Below are 21624 nucleotides of genomic sequence, written 5' to 3'. Positions count from 1 at the left end.
CTGTAGATAATGGAGATTTAGAAAACACTTTAGCCAGACCAGGAAACTAGGGTTTTTCTATAAGACTTAAAGTTTTTTAAACTTCAGATAACTTTTCTGTACTTGACTATTTGAAACTCTTGTCCTGTCATTCAGGCCAGATTTGTTTAAGGCACTATGATGATCTCTGCTGGCTGCATGCAGGATGCTCATATATCTCATTCCACATGTGCGCCACCAGCCCTGACTAGCAAAAAATACGACTGTGTTCTGTGGATATGGTATGAAATTATAACCATAAGCCCACATGCCTACAAGAGCACTTGACTGTCACACTCAGAGTGATGCGCTATTTGTTTCCTGCTTTCTCCATTAATATTCTCGTGCCATTTGTTCATTTGTTTTATCTGGCTGATAGGTAGCTGACAAATGGAAGCACACCCCAAAAGTCTAAGGGAAATATATGGGAGTAGAACTTCCAATTGAGAAAATTCTTTTTGCTAAGTGATAAATCTTTCTAAACATTGGCAAGGATTGTCATTACGCTTATTTGGTGGTAAACCCCGCTGGGTCTGGCTTGTGGAGCATCAGGTATTTGGAGAGGACTGGATTCGAGAAGCCCCACGTTTAGAGTACGAGTGTGCTAACCAATGCAGTGATGTGTGCGAAGCCTAGCAAAAGAGCAACTGGGTTCTGAAATGTCAAAGTTTGTCCCAGGGCATTTGTCTCTTGTATTTGGCTCACTGTCATTGCAACGGGTTGTGAGTTCATTGACTCATTAGGAGACATTTTTTGAGCACCTGCCATGGGTTAAGTGCTAGAGATATAAGGAGGAAGCATGCTGTCTGCTCTCTCGAGCCTGTTGTCCCCTCTCTTTCCTCCTTGGGGCCCTTTGTCCACTTAATGCTCACCCATCCTGTTCCCTCCCTCCTGGATGCCTTCCTCTTCCCTCCTGGGTTCCCATCACACCCTGCACATTGCCTTTCATGTGAAGGCACTTATCCCACTGAAATGGGTTGTTCTATCTTTTTTTGTGGTTTTATTTTGACAATTAGTGTAGCTATTTTTTTTTAATAGTAAAATATATATAACATAAAATGTACCTCTATCTAAGTATACCGTTTGGTAGCATTGAATACACTGACACTGTTGTAACAACCCGCCTTCAGAACTTTTTCATCTTCCCAAACTGAAACCCATTAAATGTTAATTCCCCATCCCCCTCCCCCAAGACCCGCACCCCCACCCCCCCAAACCCGACACACACAACCACCGTCCTGCTTTCTGTTTCCGTGTATTTGGCTCCTCCGGGAAATACATATAAGCCTAATCAAGCAATACTTGTCCTTTTGTGACCGGCTTGTTTCACTCAGCATGTCTTCAATGGTCATCTGTGCTGTAGAATATATCAGAGCTTCCCTTTTAAGGCTGAGTAACAGTCCATGGTATGTATATACCACGTTTTGTTTATCCATCCATTCCTCTGTAGACACCTGGGCTGGTTCTACCTTTTAGCTAATATGAATAATGTTGTTATGAACATGGGTGTGCAAATATCTCTTTGAGACGCTGCTTTCAGTTCTTCGAGGTCTGTACCCAGAAGTGAATTGCTGGGACATGTGGTAGTTCTAGTTTTGACTTTTTTTTTTTTTTTTTTTTTTTGAGGAATGGATGGTTATGTTGCGTTCACCATGAGCAGGACCATGCAGATGAAGGACAGCATCGGGGATATCTAGATGGTTCCCCTGAGGGCCCTCAACAGAGCACAGAGAAGGTGTTTGCTAACTGCAAGCTGTTTAGTCTGGTATAGTACAGCCAATACCTGCACTGAACTCAGGTGCTTTATTAGGGATATGGCTAAAGGGAGCAAAACACTGGAGGAGATCAGGAAAAACAGGCAATAATTTTTCAGTATTTTCTCTGAATTAATAAATTTCAGATGTTTATAAAACCTCTTCTAGAATTTTTTATTGCTTAGCAAGAAAAGTACTCATTTAAAAAATTCATGCATGCCAGAACTGTGTGAAGCAGGAAGTGAAAGTCCTTGCCTAACCACCTGGTAAGGAGGGTCTGGGTCTTGCTACCACAGTGATGGAGATGCTTCTGTGCATATTCTCAGAGGCTGTGAAAAATGATTTTAAGTGTATCTTTGTGAAAGTGGGAAAATTATAAATTGAATATGTTCTAGGGGAAAGGAGCAGCTTTTGTTTACACAAGTGAAATTTTATGAAGGAAAGCTACCATTCACATAAATGAAGCTTGAATCCTTTTGTTCATTAGGACAGTTTTATAAGTTGTAGTTACTTGATGATTCTTTTTGCTGTTGATTCCTTTTAAAGTGGCTCAAAATTAGAATTACTAAGAAAGTAAAATGTGTTTCTTGTTTTCCAATGAAGTGTTGAGATGATATAGATTTGATAGCATTTATTTAGAGGGAAAAAGTTAAAGTTCTGCCTTTGCTTTATTGAAAAGACTCATTTTTAAAAATCCATGGTGGCAGGCTGGAGGTAGGAATGCAAGGACACAAATTTTATTATATTAAATGCCAGTCATCTACCTTGGATAATTTATATGTTAATTTAACATCTGATTTAATATTAATCCATTTTAAAATAAATAATTGGTTTCCTTTAAAATAATTGTGAATATTATATATTTCATATTACCAAGACAATTGAAAAGCACCTTCTTAGAAACTGACTTTTTTTTTTTTTTAATTTTATTTATTTATTTGGCTGCTCTGTGTCTTAGTTGTAGCATGTGGGATCTAGCTCCCTGACCAGGGATCGAACCTGGGCCCCCTGCACTAGGAGCTCAGAGTCTTAGCCACTGGACCACCAGGGAAGTCCCTAGAAACTGACTTAAATGAGACTTTACATTTTATTTGCTTTGGCTGAGATTAACAGGAAGATCTTCTGATGGGGAAAAACCTTAAAACTTTCTGTTAGTTGTCTGACAGATGAAGCTAGCCTTCATTCATGTAAATGGTGTGGCTGCATCAATGAAATTCACAGATAAATCCCCAAACTTACCTTACATGCCTTTTCCAGGTCTGCCAGCAAAAAATAAACTGTATTAAAACCCAATGTCATTTATGGAATAAAGTGAAGTATAAAAATACAGCCCTAAACTCTGCTTGCCTCTGAGAGCCTTTGACTAAGGGGCTACATGAGGCAAGGTCGTATAATTACATAATAAACAGCCAGAGGTCTCAGAAAGGGAAAGGGATGTAGAGGAATTTAATTGACCTATGAACTAACTAATGAGGCTCTGCCCACACCCATTCCAGCAGGTGAAATGGAGAAACTGCAGCCCAAGCACACTGCACACTCTAAGGCCAATATAAATAAGTGTTTCTTGGGTTTTAAATAATCAATCTTTCACTCTAAAATACCTCATCTTTTTTGAACCTTAGCAAGAGCTGGCAGGAGATGAGTACATGCTACGTGAGATTTATTCTTCTTCTCTGTGTCACAGACAGTATAACAAACTGCGAAATCTCCTAAAGGATGCGCGTCATGACTGTGTCCTCTTCGCTAATGAATTCCAGCAGTCCTGCTATCTCCCTCGGGAAAGAGGGGAGTCCATGGAGAAGTGGCAGAGCAGGTATGGCCCTGAATAACAGCTAGGTTTTCACCCTGTCAGCTTCTTTCATTTCTCTACCATTGGTTATTTCGCAGTTGATCTCAATATAATGCCAGAACAAACCAACAATTATTCTGGAACTGTGATTAATACTGAAATGCTTAATGTGTCCACATTCTAGAGATGTCATTTGAATACAATTTTAGAAATTGTAATTAAGGAGATACAGGTGCCTAGAGTAAGTTGCCCCAGGCCCCTAAAGGCTAATAGGATCCAGAAGTCACAGCATTAATGCAAGTGTGTGTGTGTGTGTGTGTGTGTGTGTGAGGCAGGGAGAGGTCCTACTTACTTTTAAGCTAAGATCATCTCACTTTCTCTGATTTAGGTTGCTTTAATATCCCCATCTGTCTTACTAAACAGAAACTCATAGTTTAATTCTAGTCAAGCTGTTTTAGGAACTGGGGGTCATAGTTGAGGCTGTGTACCTAAATGCAGAGCCCTGAGGCAAAGATTTGGGAGATGAGTTGTTTATGTGAGAAGCAATTCCCAGAAGCAGGAGTGAGGAACTGGGGAGAGTGATGCAGAGAAGCAGGGAAAACAGTAAAGGATGTGCTGCTGCTGAGGGAAACTGAGGCTCCGTCTTCTGGGAACCTCTGCAGAGCGTGCCCCAGAAGTCACCTCCAAGGGCAGAGGTGAGGGCACTTAGTTACCACTCTAGCTGAGGGTCATTCCCTGAGGGTGTTAACTCCAGTCAGCGGGCTCTTGAGAAGGGACGGAACTGTCACCCCGCCTCAGCTGAAGCCAGAGGCAGCCTTAGGGCGCAGGTGCTGGGTACCCATAGCTTCTGCTACACTCTTCTGTAGAAGGCAAAAAAGACTATAGTTTTAAAATAGCTTAGCCATACAAAATATTTACATCATCTTTTTCCTTGTAATTCTTTGTCTGTGTAGCCATTAAATATTTAAATTCTCTGAAGCAAAATAAGCACTGATATATACTGAGTCTTTAATGGACTAAGTTCCCACAGGGCTCCACAGCAGAAAGGGAAAAGCAAATCTTTTGCTAGATTGGGTCACGTGTGAGGACTCACACTTACTAACTACACAGCCTTGCATGCAGTCAGTACTCAGTGAATATTTTTTAATTCTAGAACTAAAGGAACCTTATATAGCATCTTCATTTGCAGAAAGGGAGACAGATGCCTACAGAAACTGACTTTCCAAGTCCATCCACTTCATCGGAAACACGATCCTTTCTTGAATACATCTCCAGACCTAGACTCCCATTTTCAGTTCAGATTCTCCTCAGGAAGGTTTTCAGACATTTCACGTGGTACCACATTGGATTTTGTCTTTACTGGGTTATGATCTTCAGCTACTTGCATCCAGCCTACTTTTTCTCTTAGCCAAAGTCTTGTTTGTGGTGCTATGTGGTTCATCCGTCAAGTTAAAAGGTGTTAATGGTGTCAGAGCCTCATGGTTTCTAGGACATATCAAGAAATGGATGAGGTTTCTGTGGTACTTGGATGTCTTAGAAAAAAGAGATCTCAAGCACTTTCTGATTCTTCTTTTTATCCCCCAGAGTACCCAATCCAGGACATGTTTATAATGGGTGCTCAGGAAGTACGTGGTGAATGAGTGAATGGTTGTCTGTATAAACCAAAGGGGAGCAGACTGGAAGCCAAGTGTGGGGTTCTGATCAAGAGCTTGGGTTTGTCTGCCTTGGGAGGGCTCACATGCCCCTTGCTTTCCAGGAGCATCTACAATGCAGCCGCTTGGTACTATCATCACTGCCAGGATAGGATGCCCATCGTTATGGTGACAGAAGATGAAGAGGCAATTCAGCAGTATGGAAGTGAAACAGAAGGAGTGTTTGTGATTTCCTTCAAGGTATTTCCAGCTGGGGGGTGTGTGTGTGTGTGTTCACTTCCACAGTGGTGCTCATAAGGCTCTGGATCCCTTTAGCAATACAGAAAAGGGAAAATAAAGAATGAAGACTTTAAGAAGTTCTGTGTTTTTATCACTCTCCACTTAATTAATCTTATCTTTGGCAAATTTGGGCAAACTCCCTGTGACTGTAAGGCCTACAGTTTCTAAGACTGCAGACCAGTAAACCCCTATTGACAGTGAACACATGTTTAGAGTTATAACAGTAATACTAGTAGTAACGATGATAGGTTGAATCTTATAAAATTGCCAATATTCTGTTGTTTTTGACTTAACAAAATGGCAGTTTTACATGGTTCTACCTAAAAATAATAGCCAGCATTTATCTATGCCAGGCACTGTTCTGAGTTTATTATTTCATTCAGTTCTAACAACAACCCTTTGAGACAGGTGTTAGTATCCCCATTTTATTGGTGAGGAAACTGAAGCACAGAAAGGCTAAAGCAACTTGCCCAAGGTCACAGAGAGGAAGTGATAGAACTAGGATGAGAACCCAGGCAGTCTAACTCCAAAGCTCTTAATCACTATGCTCTATTGACTCCAAAGCTGTTTTGCTGAATATACACAAAACATAGTTTTAAAGGCCAATCTTCTTTTTCTGCTATTCCAGTGTTCCTCACACTTCTTTACTTGTGACCTTGGGCGTGTGTCAGTAAGGGTAAAGGAAGGGGTGACCTGTGATATTACTTCTGTGAAGGCTGTTGGACCAGCTTGGTGTCCATGTAACAGACAGGAGCAGCATTATCAGTGACTGTTCTTTGACTTTTCTGACCCAACACAGTTCTCCTATTTCTTAGGTACCTTTTTAGAGAATAGGATGCCTGTTACTCTCTCAAGAGATTACTGGTCACTTCTGCCTGCCCAGTTGGTTGATCAGGTTTCAATGGTGAATATGGTTTTTTGATTCAGAAACTAGAATGAGGCCCTCCATTACCCCTGTCAGTTTACAGAACGTCTAGTTGGATTTTGAATTGTAGATCCTATAAAGGTTCCCATGTACATGTATTGCCAAAGATTTGCCAATAGAATTTTCTTGGCCCTGCTATAAAGAAAAAGTGTTCTGACATGCCAGAAAAATCCAGGGGCGCTGGATATTAATGGCAGTGTCACTTATTTTTTCTGTTGCAATACATCATGTCTTGTTCCTGCAGAGGACAGTTGACTAAAATTACGTTTTTCTACTTTTTGTGAAAATTACTTTTCTCTGTAGCCCAGTAGCATAGTACAGTTTGATTTTGTATAGCATTTCCTAAGCAAACTGTGTGACCAAGTGCTTTATAGCAGTGTATGATAGCAGAGAAAAAGAGATACTATGCAGTTCAGATAAGCAGGAAGCCCAGAATTTTCTGTGGAGACTCGAAGGTAGATTAGAAGGCGTGAGGACAATAAAGTCCTCTTGAAGAAGTGAGCGCATGTAGCCTGGACACAGGAGGCAGATGAAGCGCAGGCAGCCTCACCACACCAGTCTCCTCTGGGTGTTGACCTTGGTGTCTTTTCTAGGGCCTCTCTGCAAGTTACACCAAGAAGTACAATAATATTCAGTAATGTTCTACTTGGAGGGGACCCTAACACTTGTTTGGGAATTATGTTTCATACCAGGTCGTCACACTGATAAAGCATCTCCACAAAGGTCTCCACATGAATTGTGACTATATCTGTATAGTCACAAAAGAAGATGTGGTCCTCAGGGAGTTTATGAGGCTGGAAAACCTAACACCAAAGAACAGAAACCTCTTTCCTTTCCTCCTCTCTGCGCATCTGAGATTGCCTATAGGTTGAGGGAGGGGAGACTCTGCCTTATTATACTTTACTCCTCACCATTTTTTGCCAGGTTATTTAGATTTCTTATAATCTCAAACATTTCAAGGTTTTTTTAAATTGCACATGTAGGAGCTCTGCCTGTCCGTTCACTGGGGGCTGTTATCTGCAGCAAAGTAAAGACAGGCAGCCCGGATGTGTGCACATACTTGCCTGTCTTTGGAGAGTGAGGGAGACTTGAAAATGCAGAGTGATCAGGGGGTAGAAGCGTTCCACCGTAGGAACAGCCTCTCCTGCGGTTCCTTGGGCAAGACTGCCAGGATTAATGAGATGGTAGAAAATGAACCGGTAGCATGAGGCTCGGGAGGGTACTGCCACTTAACACCTCTTCAAAACCGCACGGCGGCAGTTCCTGTTCGGGAGTTTTTGTAATGCTGCTATAACAGAACCTTTATCTCCTGACCATGTTTCTCTCGTGCCTTTATTAAATGCAGAACTACCTGGACAATTTTTGGCCTGATTTAAAGGCCGCCCGCGAGCTCTGTGAGTCTATCCTTCAGTCTCGACGAGAAAGAGAGAATGAGAGTCAGGAGAGCCATGGGAAGGAGTACCCAGAACACGTACCCCTCGAAGTGCTAGAAGCCGGCATCAAGTCTGGGCGCTACGTCCAGGTGAGGGTGGTGGTGGAGAATCGGCGCAGGACCAACCAGTGTGTTTCCTGCTCTTCTTTATCTAGCTCCTGTCCCAGGCCTCTGATTTCAAAGGCTGTCAGCGAGATGGCCTCCGTAAGCCAGAGTCGCCAGTGTTCAAGGCGATGTGGGAGTCCCCTCTGTAGGCATCGCCCTTGGGTTTGGAGCTACTCCCTAGTGCTCTTAGTTAGATTACACACTAAGCGTCACACAGGTAGCCTTTAAATGCCTCCCGTGGGCTTCCTAGGCAGCACTAGTGGTGAAGGAACCACCTGCAAATGTAGGAGATGTAAGAGATGCTGGTTTGACCCCTGGATCGGGAAGATCCCTAGAGAAGGACATGGCAACCCACTCCAGTATTCTTGCCTGGAGGATCCCATGGACAGAGGAGCCTGGTGGGCTGCAGTCCACGGGGTCGCACAGAGACAGACACGTCTTAGCACGCACCGGGAAAGAGAATATCTTTTTGCATTAAGGTCTGGAGGTTTGGCAGAATTGTAAAGTTGTTGAAATTTTACTTCCTCGTGCCTTTCCCATTTTCCTGCCCCTTCCAAATGTGTCTGTGTGTTATCTCAGGACCCAGGACCCAGATACTATCAGGGTCTTGAGAGAAAATCAGAATTATTATTCAGATTTCAACAGTTCTCCATGCTTTACTCTGTGTGTGCATGCGTGCACACGTGCAGTTTTATCACATGTGTAAACTTGTGTATTTACCACCACAGTCAAGATACAGAGCTGTTCTACCATCGATTTTACATACAGATTTTTATGTAGATTTGGGTTGAACCTACCACATTAAACTCCCTCCCTAAAGTGTAGGGTTTTTTTTTTAATTATTTATTTCTTTGTGGGATCTTTGATCCTTGTTGTGACACGGGAGATTTTTAGTTGTGACATGTGAGCTCTCAGTTGTATGTGGGATCTAGCTCCCTGACCAGGATTTGAACCCAGGTCCCCTTGCATTGGGAGCAAGGGGTCTTAGTCACTGGACCATCAGGGAAGTCCCTGAATGTGGGTGTTTAAAACCTATATCTGTTGGAGAGGCTAATGCTTCCAATTGGTAATAAAGTTTACAGCATTCCTGAGGATATTTTGGGGAAGAAGATATTTTAAAGACTGCTCATCACTTAGGTGAGATAAATCATAGCACTTGTAACACTTGGTACAGCTAAGAGTAGGTCAAAATGATGGTACATTCTCTGGAGAAAATAAACGTTGGTGATGAATTATTATTATTATTCCTAAAGAAAGGGATCATAAACCTTATATGAATATAATGGGGATATTTTCATACAATTTTTGAGCTGTACCTTTTGGAGGTTAAAACAGATAGAAAAGAAGCTTTTCATATTGATTTTGATTTTAGGGAACTCTGAATGTCAACAAACACAGAGCACAAATAGAAGCTTTTGTTCGACTTCAAGGAGCCAGCAGTAAAGATTCAGGTTCAGTATAAACCTTACATAAATTTCCATACTGCTTTTTTCCTCTGATATTACACACTGAAGAAAGCAAAGTTGAAATTATCACTTCATATATGCCATGTCAGATATCCTCACATACACTGGTTGTGTGGGATCACGGGCTGTTTTTTTTTCTTCCCTAGCTTTTTTGTCTATAATTTCTGATTTTTTGGTAATAACTCTAAGAAATGGTAATGGCTACCATTTTATTGAGTGCTTATTATGTATCAGATACTATTCTAAGCACTTAAAGTAGGTATTGTTATTGTTTACTGCCTTTTACACATGAAGAAATTTAACGACAGAAAAGCGAAGTAACTGTCCCAGGATGGTGCACTCGGTAAGCAGTGGGACTGAACCTGTGAGGCTTTAAGACATTGTCCTGTACTGCATCACTGAGCTATATATTGCCTCATTGGAGTCTTTTAAAAAGTAACACAGATGAAAAAAAATGTGTGAATAAATTGGATCATAATAGAGTGTACTGTTAGATCTGCAATGACAGGGTGAGGCTGGAGGAGGATGAGAAGCAATAGCTTTCTCTGGGCTTCTGCTCGTCAGACTTCTAGTTCTGCAGTATCTGCAGTTCAGTGGCCTGCTGACTGTTCCCTCACCACATGGCCCCTGAAGGTATGGGACAGAGTCCCAGTGTGGGCTGACACTGTCTCCTGCAGGGAAGCTACCTTAAAAGACAGTTGAGGGACTTCCCTGGCAGTCCTTCCCTGGTGGCTCAGAGGTTAAAGCGTCTGCCTCCAATGCGGGAGACCTGGGTTCGATCCCTGGGTCAGGAAGATCCCCTGGAGAAGGAAATGGCAACCCACTCCAGTATTCTTGCCTGGAGAATCCCCTGGACGGAGGAGCCTGGTAGGCTACAGTCCATGGGGTCGCAGAGTCGGACACGACTGAGTGACTTCACCTTCACCTTCACCTGGCAGTCCAGCGGTTAAGACTCTATACTTCAGGGCAGGGGATGCAGATTTGATCCCTGGTTGGGAAACTAAAATCCCATATGTCAAGCGGTGAGGCCAAAAAAAAATAGATGGTTGGGGAGTGGCTTTATGAAAGCACATTATACAGCATGGCCTAGCAGCAGCCTTTCTTCCTTCCTAACCTGTGGAACAAAAGTTGCCTTCAGTTTGACTTTCCATCTTTGAAAGGAGAGAGCTTTTATTTGCAATAATGCTGATTAGATCTTGAATGGATTATGTTGAAAGGCCTCACTGGCCTCACCAAAGATCACTGGTGTGGTCTCCCCCTTGGCTTTATGGGGTTTCTCTGTGCTGCTCCCAAAACAGATCTCGTCAGTGACGTCCTAATCCACGGGATGAAGGCTCGAAACCGCTCAATTCATGGAGACGTGGTGGTTGTCGAACTGCTCCCTAAAAGTGAATGGAAAGGGAGAACCACCGCCCTGGGTGAGAATGACGGTGATGACAAGGCCTTGGGCGAGTCCCCAAGTGAGCCCATGCCCACAGGTGAGCCAGCCCGAAAGCTGCCTGGCTGTCCAAGGGGACTGTTTATTTTTCCTCTCCTTAGTCCAGAAATACTGCAATTATTAATATATGATATCGTCTCTTTTCCTACATTATCAGTTTCCCATCTCTGCAAGTTTATTTTGTTTTCATCAGCACCCAAATAGGCTATAATATGTCTCACCTTAAAATAAAAACCCTCTTAGGTCCCACATCCTCTCCAGCTATTGCCGTTTTCTCTGCTTCAGTTTCTGGAGAAACTCATTGAAAAGGGAATTCTCCCTCTCCTCTCCAGTTCCTCTCTCCCTGGTCTCTCCCAAAACCACAACATCCAGGCCCCACCCCCTCCTACCTCTTGTCCTTTGTCAGAGTCACCGGTGACCTCCCTGCCCACAGTGCTCGGCACCTATAACCTGCCAGCAGCATTTGGCTGGCAGATCACCACCTCATCTTCGGCTTCTGGGCTTTTCTCCTCCACTGGTGGATTCCTCCTTATTCCCTTGCTGGTTCTTGCCCGTCTTACTGTACTCTCGGACGCACCCGGCTCCTCCTCTCTGGGTCTCTCCCTCTCCGCACTCTCCCCAGGAGCTGCCTCCAGCCCTCTGACTGTCTCTCCAGCCCAGAACCCCTCTGCAGCCAGTTTTGTCTACTCAGTGATCTGTGTGGCCTCCTCCCCTGGATGTCTAACAGGCACCTCAGACTTTGCACACCTAATAACAAACTCCTGATTTCTGCCCCCCAACCTGTTTCTCTCCGACTCTTCCGCATCTCAGTAAATGGCAAGGCTGTTTTTACAGTTGGTCACCCCAAGACCTTGGAGCTCTCCTCACCTTCGTTCACACATCAGCATGTGCTGTCCACTCTAGCTTTAAGGCGTGGTCTGGGTCCAGCCGCTCCTGCCCTCTGCCACGTGGCTCCTAAGTCAGTGCCCTAAGACCTCCGGGTGAGATTTTCCCGACGCCGCCTCACCTGCCTCCCTGTGCCTGTCCTTGCTCCCAGAGAGTCTTCTTGGCAAGGGAGCCACGGTGAGTCTTTTAAAATCTTCAGGTCCTGTCAGGTCTCTGCTTCTGCCGCGGTGAGCAACTTGTCCTTTACCACCTGAGAAGCAAGCTCTCCCCAGACCTCACACCCCCTTTCCTGACTTCAGGTCTCTGCTCAGAAGTCACTTCATTTCAAATAGCTGCCACTCTGACCCTTCATCCCTCCTGGTCACCTTACGCTACACTGCAACTCTTAGCTTCCTCACTCCTCACATATTTGTCTCCCACCCCCACAGACACCCAGACTGGAGTGTAAACCCCAAGAAGTCAGGGACTTTGTTCTGATACAGCTGTATTCCCTGCTAGAACCTAGAACAGGGCTTATCCCTAGTAGGGGCTCCATAAATACTTGTGAAAAGCAAAGATCGCACTTTTAACTATTACACTTTGCCTTTTCTTGACTTCAATCTGTGATGATTAAAAGTTTTAGGTACCAGACTTATGATTTGTATTACTTTTTCTGTGAATAATGTTGAACCAAATGATTTTGGCTGGTAGGAAAATGCAAGACAGTGAAAATGCACAACAGAAGGCATAGGTTTAAAAAAGTGAAAATCAGGGACTTCCCCGGCGGCCCAGTGGTTAAGACCTCATGCCTCCCCTGCAGGGGGCATGGATTCGATCCCTGGTCAGGAAGATCCCTGTGGTCAAAAAAAAAAAAAAAAGGTGAAAATCACTGACTTTCCCCAACATACCTAAACCTGAGATTGGTGAAGTCAGGGCCAGAAAGTGGGACTAATGTCTTCTAAAAGTCACACCACAAGAAAAGGTAGGTGGGGGGAACACATACTAACTGTTTATTTTAAAAATTACCCATCTTAAAAAAAAATGATCCATCCTTCTTAGAAGGAAGGCAAATGTTTGCATCTCTCAGCTTGTGTGGATGTGCTTGAAAAAACTGGATGTTGCGTTTCCTGTTCTCTTCCTCACTGCTGAGCTGGTCAGAGTCCAGTTAGCTGACACCTTACCAGTGAAGGTTTCTTTTGTTTTGTTTTCCCAAAGGCAGAGTGGTAGGCATCCTTCAGAAGAACTGGCGGGACTATGTGGTGACATTTCCGTCCATAGAAGAGGTCCAATCACAGGGCAAAAATGCCCAGAAAATCCTAGTTACACCTTGGGATTACAGAATTCCCAAAATCCGAATCAGCACTCAACAAGCAGAAGCTCTCCAGGTACCTCCTCTCTTTGCCTCTGGTCTCTGCCAGCTTTCGAGCAGTACCAGGAAATACTGTTAACTTCTTTGCATAAGAAGGGGTAAATTATTGATGGCATGTGGCATTCCGAGATCCTGTTTTCTAAAAATTCTAAATAGATAGAACCATCTATTAAGTAGTCCTTGGTTAATAAATGAAGGCCAGAGAGAAACCGTCCTAGAAAGAGCTGTGCAGGACAGCTGGAGAGAACATTCATTATCCAGCTGTCCAACACAAACTTCCAATAGATACACTTTGCCAACGCTAACAAGCTTTCTTCCAGCAAGTGATATAGAAATACGATTGCTCTGCCCTGTGGGGATGATATAGTGGTACTTCACAGAATCGATTATCCATAAAGGAACGGAGCCCCGGAGAGAAGAAGTAAACAAGAAAGTTAGAAATTAACCTTTACTGTGGCAAAGGGTGTAGGCGTCACCCAGTCTGATTTGCCCGATGTTCTCTAGTTTGTAAATGAGACGTTGAAGCAGGATGTCCCCAGCCTGTAACCTGTTCATTGTGTACCTTTCCATCCTGAAGCCTCACTCAGGCTCTCAGAGGCCAGGTGCAATAGCTGCTTTCTGTATCTGTGGCTTGCTGGAATATGGGGCAGTGAGGTTCAGTTCACGCTGATAACCTTCTCCCCACCAAAAGATGTCTTAAGAAATTAGAAGGTAACTCCAAAACACACACAAATTGAAATTTTTTGCTTTGAAGTTTCATCTGGACTGGGCATAGTTGGGCTTTTCCCTTGGGCTGCACATGTTAACTAGGATGTGTCACAGGTGGCTCTGTCCCTCAGCTTTCCGTCTCCAGCCCACTTACTTGGTGCAGAGAGGTAATGCCTCCCTTCAGAGCACTGGGTTAAGCGTTTACCTACCATCTGGCAATTTAGTAAAACAGGAAGAACCCAATAAAAGGAAAAAAAAGAAAAGAAGATGGTTATTTGTATTAATAAATTGGCCACTCTCTGTGGACCTCAATGTTTATCCCTTGTTTGTTTGGTATTGCTAGTTGACCCACTTAACTCCTGACACTGGGTTTGTGTTTCCCCCTCTCTGTGCAGGACTTCAGGGTAGTCGTGCGCATCGACTCCTGGGAGTCAACATCCATGTACCCAAATGGACATTTCGTGCGTGTTCTAGGGAGAATCGGAGAGCTGGAAGGGGAAATTGCAACCATCCTGGTGGAAAACAACATCTCAGTTGTCCCGTTCTCAGAAGCTCAGGTCAGCCTTGCCCCAGTCCTTTGGTCTGATAAAAGGCATTTTCTACTTTTTCGTTTGTTTGCCTTTGTTGTTGTTCTGTCGGTAAGAAAGAAAAATTTTTGTACTGTGTAACAAACTGCTGTCTAAACCAGAGCTAATGGGAAAAGTTCATTCCTCTTTAACTCTGTGTTTGAACGAGATTGAAGTCAACTTCAAGTGCAGTTAGTTTCTTACAGCCTCATAGCTGTCAGATTTTTACATGTTTCCAACTGTGCTTACAAATGGTATGTCAGTAGCTTATAGTCAGTATCCATCCGTCCCCCGGAACTACATGGGCACCTAGTTGTTACAGACCCACTGGGCTCTGCTCCCTGTCTTGTTCATTCAACCAGAGGCCTGCAGAAAGCTGTGGGAAGCAGCTTCTTGGGTATATATCTCTGACCCATGGGTCAAAACAGTCATGCTCATTAGGAAATCATTTCTGTGACCTTTACAGAAGACAAAAATTATATGAACATAAAGCATCAGCTCTTTCCATCACATTATGATCTGTTAAAAATCCTCGTAAATCTTGTTTATTATTCTTGCATAGCTAAATTCATAGTGCACATAGGCTATTTTTTGCTTCTTGCACTTAAAATTATTTCTATGTGTTGACATAGCCTACTTATTTTTAATAATGATGGCAAATTACTCTATATTGATGTACTCTAGTTTGCTTAAGCTTTCCTCAGTTGTGGAGCATTTGGGATTTTTAATGTTTCAGTATTATAAAAGGTGCTACTTCAAATGTTTCATAAACAACACTTTTTTTTAAATGTTTTGATCATTTTCTTTAGAATGTAATACTTAAAGTGAGATTACCAAGTCAAAGGGCATAAAAAAATTTAAATAGTTTTTGCTGTGAATTGGCAGGTTGTCCTCCAGAAAAACTGGGCCAGTTTGCATTGTCACTAAGAGCATATGGGTGTTCTTATTTTCATTATAATTTTTGACAGAATAGTAACTATAATAGTAAAAATACTTTAGAATATCTTAACATTATTAAAATTTTATGTTTAACATTAGTATCTCGAAATCATTTGTTGACTTGTTTTGACAGCTTAGTGAAAAGGTTGGAACAAAATAAAACATGAATTAGACTTCATAGGACTAGAATTCTTCCCTTTTAGCCTACTTAACTGCAAATTGATGGCTTGAATAGGTAATAATGCAGAAAAAAATGCCCAAGATTGATCTTGCTTTAAAAGGGGAATATGCTTTTAATATCTGGGACATGTTGATTTTTTTCAGGGCTTGACTTGAAATAAAAGCTCAAATATACTTAAACAAATGGATCATTTGAAAATGCGGTAGATATTGTACTTTTTATAAGCCACCCATTCATTCTTGCTCCAACCCTCACAACTAAAGAGACTGTAAATGCTCTGGAACATTTCCTGTCAGACTGTAGAGCCTTCAAGGGCACGAAGCTTGTGTCTTTCCTATTGAGTCCCAACTTTCCAGAACCTCACACGGCTGCTGACACCTATTAGGCACCTAATAAATAATTATTGCTCAAAAGAAACAAACAAAAAAAAAAAAAAAAAAAAAAGAAACAAACATAGGTAGAAGGTAGTGAGTAATGAGGGGCTTCCCAGGTGATCCTAATGGTAAAGAATCTGCCTGGCAATGCAGGAGACGTAAGAGACTCGGGTTCAGCCCTTGGGTTGGGAAGATCCCCTGGAGGAGGAAATGGCAACCTACCCCAGTATTTTTGCCTGGAGAATCCCATGGGCAGAGGAGCCTGGTGGGCTACAGTCCATAGGGTCGCAAAGAGTCGGACACGACTAAGTGACTTAGCGCACGCACACAATGAGTAATGAATGAGGTTTCTATGAGGTCACATGGAGAATGTTAGCGAGTTTTTATGGAAACTTCTGGTGCATGAATTGCTGAATCTTGGGCCTCTCCTTGTACAGATGTGTGAGATGCCAGTCAACACACCAGAAAATCCCTGGAAGGTAAATTCCCAAGAGGAACGAGACCGTAAAGACCTGAGGAAAACCCACCTGGTGTTCAGCATCGACCCCAGCGGCTGTGAAGATGTGGACGACACCCTGTCGGTCAGAGCCTTGGATAATGGCAACCTGGAGCTTGGAGTCCACATTGCAGATGTGACGCACTTTGTAGCACCACACTCTTACATTGACATTGAAGCTAGGACAAGGTAATGCTTTTAGAAATCAGCACTAGGATTGTGTGTGTGTGACTATAACGTGTTCTGCAACTGTGCTAAGTCACTTCAGTCATGTCTGACTTTTTGCGACCCTATGGACTATAGCCCACCAGGCTGCTCTGTCCAAGGGATTCTCCAGGCAAGAATACTGGAGTGGGTTGTTATTTCCTCCTCCAGGGAATCTTCCCTATCCAGGGATCAAACCCAAGTCTCTTACATCTCCTGCGTTGGAAGGTGGGTTCTTTACCTCTAGCGCCACCTGGGAAGCCCATGCTAGTTTCAGATTTTTTAAATAAAGATTTCACAATCGGGAACAGTCCTAAAGATCCTTCCAGGAAAAAAAAATTTTTTTTTGAAGTCCACTTCCCCTTTGCCTTGAGAAAAGTAGTATCTTGATCAATTTCTGTTTCCTTTATTTGCTTTTTGGCTGCATGTGGGCTTTCTCTAGTTGGGATGAGTGGGAGCTACTCCCTAGTTGCGATGTGCGGGCTTCTCTTTGCAGTGGCTTCTCTTGAGGGAGGTTGCAAGGGCTTAGTTACCGCATGGCATGTGGGATCTTCCCGGATCAAGGACTGAACCTGAGTCCCATGCATTGGCAGGTGATTCTTAACCACTGGACCCCAGGGAAGCCCCTGCCTTTCCTTTTTTAACAAAATCTTTTCACATGTTGTACCCTACAGTGAAATGGGTTAAATTTTTCATGTAGTAATATCCTATTTTATATAAATACTGGGTCATTACACTTTTAATTTTTCCTACACAACTAAGATTTGTGCCACTCTGTCTTTCTCTTTTATATCAGTGGAAGAACATTCAGCCCAAAGCGATACCACTTAGGAAAGTGGGAACAGGCATAGCTTTGTCGCCCAGTCTGCTGCACTTTATGAAAAGCAGCAGCCTTGGGGAATTGGCACTGAGCCCTCGGCCATTTCCTCACCGCAGCCTGTGCCGTCAGCAGTTCCGCCTCTTGCTGCTGAAGGTCATGGACCTGCTTATGTGTCGTTCACAGGGCCACCACTTATTACTTAGCGGACCGTCGCTATGACATGCTGCCCGCCATCCTCAGCGCTGACGTGTGCTCCCTCCTGGGAGGCGTTGATAGGTGAGTTGCTTCCTTATTTCTGTCATCAGAGCTCGTCTTGGTCCTTCCGTGATCGCTGGTAGCTCTGCTTCTGGCCGCTTCCTCTTTCTAAGCTACTTTCCCACCACCCTTCCCACCCCTGCTTCCTCCCTAATCCTCTGTTTGGGGGCAGCTTTATTTCTCGCACCTTTCCTTCCCTTCCACTCCTCTTTTCTTTTTGTCTCCTTTCCTTCTGCCTAGCAGGGAGGCTGCTTCTTCCTCTTGTTGACTTTTTAAAGTCAAAGTCTAAGAACAAATGTGTGTCACTTTGTACATATATGTTCCCTGGTTGAGGCTGTTTTTCACAAGGGTCATGAACTTAGGGAGTTTTGTGTTTATTTGTTGTAATTAAAGTTTATATCTGTCCTTGAAGCTGAAAATTCACACCTTCCAAAAGAGGTTTAGTGAAAGGCTCCCACCTGCCACTTTCCATCAGTTACCAATTTATGTATTTTTTTAGATACAATACTGTAGCAAAAAAGCACGCTCCGTTTTCCACCTTCCTGTATGGGGAAACACCCAGTTCTTCCCCGCTCTTTCTTTCTTTCCCATAAGTCTCCCTTGTCTTTACAGAGGGCACATTACCTCTGACACTGCTCGCCACCAGACACGTGGAGGTCTTCCTCCACACCAAGCTGTTCTCTGCAGCCCCAGCTGGGGGTCCTACAGTTTGATTCAGTTCTGATGCTGTCTTCCCCGGAGATGGCATCAGGTTCCACAGGGTGAGGGCTCAGCCTCACACAACTGTCCACCTCTCCCCAACTTCAGACACTGTCACAGGCCCAGATTGTCACCGTGCTTCTGACTGACCCGCTGTAGGTTAGAGCAGGGGTCCCCAACCCCCAGGCCACGGACTGGTACCAGTTAGGAACCAGACCGTCACACACTAGGTGAGCAGTGGGCAGGCAAGTGAGCGAAACTTCATCTCTATTTACAGCCTCGCCCCAGGGCTCGCGCTGCCACCCGAGCGCCGCCTCCCGTTGGACCAGTGGTGGCATTAGATTCTCATAGCACGAACCCTGCTGCTCTTGACTCATCCTGAAGGCTTCCCCAGTCCACCCCTGGTCTGTGGAAAAACTGTCTTCCATGAAACTGGTCCCTGGTGCCAGGAGATTGGGGACTGCTGGATTAGAGCTCTCCACTAACCGCTCCTCGCACTTCAGATGCCAGTTGAAGTCCACACTGTTACCTGTACTTCTGACCAACTGGCTGTAAATCAGAGATAGCCAGACCTCCTCCTCAGGTTCAATTAATTGTTAGAGCAGCTCTCAGAACTCAGCGAAACAATGTACTTATGTTCACTGTATAAAGTGTATGATAAGGGATACAGGCGAACCTCCAGATGAAAGTTGTGTAGGGCAAGGTATGTGGAAGGAACACAGAGCTTCTAGGCCTGGGGTGCCACTCTCCCAGCGCCTCCGTGTGTTCACCAACCCAGAAGCTCTCCAAACCTCGCTCACTGGGGATTTTATGGAAGCTTCATCACATTGGCGTGATCCATTAGTAACTCCATTTTCAGCCCTTCTCGAGAGAATGAGGGGCAGGATTGAAAGCTTCTAATCATGGCTTGGTCTTTCTAGCGACCAGCCTCCTGCAGGAGCCCACCTCATTAGAACAAGACATGCCTGTCTCCCAGGAAATTACAAGGAGCCCTGTGTCAGGAGGTAGGGACAAAGACCAACATGAGTCTTCTGTTATTTCACACACTAATGCGCATATTTGGACATGTGGTCTTTCTTTGTTGTACAAATGGTGACCATATATATACTCTTCAGACCTTGCTTCTTTTTTAACTTAACAATGTGTATCTTGGAGATCACTCCATATTAATAACAGTTCTCTATCTACGGAAATTTGGATTGTTTCCAAGCTTTTGCTATTATAAACAAAACTGCACTGAATTACTTGGAATGTAGCTCGTTTCACCTTTTTAAAAGTACAGTGTTTCTGGAAGATAAAGTCCTAGAAGTAGAATTTCTGTGTCAAACGGTATATGCATTTGTGTTTAAAAAGCAAATTGCCTTCCATAGAGGTTATACCAGTTACATTCTCTGTCACTGTATGAGAGTGCTAGTTTCTCCACAACCTTGCCAACACAATAGTATTTTTTTATCTTTGCCAATTTGATAAATGAACATGGTATCTTAAAAGTGGTTTTGATTTGCATTTTTCCTTCTATGAGTAAAGTCATTTTTTTTTGTATGCCTAACAGTCGTTTGTGTATCCTGTTCTATGAACTCTTTCATGTTTTTTGCCCCTTTTTCTTTTGCTTTCTTGATCTATTAGTAATTGGTATGTAAGAGCTCTTCACATGTTAAGAAATTAGCTTTTTTTTTTTAAAGAAATTAGCTCTGTTTTTGATGTCAGTTGCAGATGTTAGAGTTATGGTGGTAAAGTTTTTATTTACTAAGTGAACTTTTTGCTCATGAACCTGCTATCAAGACTGATATCCTAGTTCAGTGTTACCTAGTAGCATTCAAAAGTCTTGACTCCTCTTTGCTAGAGAGCCCAGTAGGCTTAACTCTTCTATCAGTGCTATGCTGTTCTAAGGAACATGGAGAACCATTAAGTTGGGCTTGCAACAGTTCGTGTGAACTCATTTCAGATTTGCTCAGAGATCCACAGAAACTTGTCTAACCTCCTTTTAAGTATCTTTCACCTTAGCAGCAGAGTGTTGGATTGAAACATCAGACCGGAAACCCATAGCAGTGTCATTTCTTTCGTTAAATTTAGGCTCTAGTTCTGTTCATTTCAAACAGTGGTAGAATTAACAATGATGAATGTGACTGGTTTTGCAGGTATGCCGTAAGCGTGATGTGGGAATTAGATAAGACCTCCTATGAAATTAAGAAAGTATGGTATGGCAGAACCATTATTCGATCGGCATACAAACTGTTTTATGAAGCAGCCCAAGACTTGCTGGACGGAAACTTCAGCGTTGTGAAGGATATTCCGGAATTCAAGGATCTGGATGAGAAGAGCCGACAAGCCAAGCTGGAGGAGTTGGTGTGGGCGATCAGAAAGCTGACTGACATAGCCCGCCACATCCGAGCCAAGCGAGACCGCTGCGGTGCCCTGGAGCTGGAAGGGGTGGAGGTTCGCATCCAGCTCGATGAGAAAAAGAACATTCACGACCTCATCCCCAAGCAACCCCTGGAAGTCCACGAGACCGTGGCTGAATGCATGATCCTGGCCAACCACTGGGTAGCCAAGAAGATCTGGGAGAGCTTCCCTCACCAAGCCTTGCTGCGCCGACACCCTCCTCCCCACCAGGAGTTTTTCTCTGAACTCCGAGAGTGTGCTAAAGCAAAGGGCTTCTTCATAGATACACGGTAATTTCTCTTTTGAAGGGGCAGGAAAATGGAAGGGGTTACTGTACCCTTACGTATTTTACAGTGGTTATTAAAATGTGACAGCCAGATCTTTGACCAAAAAGAGAAAACTTCTTGGCTTTTCTTCATTTGCTATAATGTAGGTAAAGAGGCTTCCTTTTTTCATTCTGGCTGCCCCACATAGCTTAGATTTTAGTTCCCCAACCAGGAATTGAAGCATGTAGTTTTAACCACTGGACCACAAGGGAAGTCCTTGGCTCAAAAATTCTTGATTTAAAAAAAGAAAAAGTTCATTTATTGACCTATACAGGATGTTTAAGGTTAAGGGTGTTAGGAATTTAACTCGAAAGGTACCTGGCCACCCACTGTGTGCTGAGCGTTAACTTCACCTCATAGGTTCAGCACATTATTCTTCACTGCTTAAGAAAGGTAGTGGAGGGAATTCCCTGGTAAGCCAGTGGTTAGGACTTGGCGCTTTTGACTGCGGTGGCCTGGGTTCCATTTCTGGTTGGGGAACTAAGATCCTGTAAGCTGTGCAGTGTGGCAAAAACAGAAAACAATGTTATTTGAATTCTGAAATGTTGTTTAAATCTCAAAAGCAAGTTAGATTTCTGTAGTT

General features: G+C 43.5%; 1 protein-coding gene across 3 annotated transcripts in view; it reads left to right on the top strand.

Annotated features, from left to right (window-relative positions):
- The window catches only part of LOC120860910 (DIS3-like exonuclease 1), a 32446-nt gene that overhangs the window by 7123 nt on the left and 3699 nt on the right, over positions 1-21624 (top strand). For 2 of the 3 annotated variants that reach the window (XM_040236630.1, XM_040236631.1), the window contains exons 3-12: positions 3457-3585; positions 5318-5453; positions 7763-7939; positions 9327-9405; positions 10719-10898; positions 12938-13107; positions 14195-14356; positions 16297-16544; positions 17563-17655; positions 20472-21005. In XM_040236630.1, the coding sequence (XP_040092564.1) occupies positions 3457-3585; positions 5318-5453; positions 7763-7939; positions 9327-9405; positions 10719-10898; positions 12938-13107; positions 14195-14356; positions 16297-16544; positions 17563-17655; positions 20472-21005 (1908 nt within the window). Of the gene's footprint in view, positions 1-3456; positions 3586-5317; positions 5454-7762; positions 7940-9326; positions 9406-10718; positions 10899-12937; positions 13108-14194; positions 14357-16296; positions 16545-17562; positions 17656-20471; positions 21006-21624 lie in introns of those variants that run through there. The other variant, XM_040236632.1, reaches the window with a different exon arrangement.

This window comes from Oryx dammah, unplaced genomic scaffold, assembly GCF_014754425.2.
Source record: "Oryx dammah isolate SB20612 unplaced genomic scaffold, SCBI_Odam_1.1 HiC_scaffold_11209, whole genome shotgun sequence".
Lineage (NCBI taxonomy): Eukaryota > Metazoa > Chordata > Mammalia > Artiodactyla > Bovidae > Oryx > Oryx dammah.
This window is presented reverse-complemented; position numbering and strand designations above follow the sequence as displayed.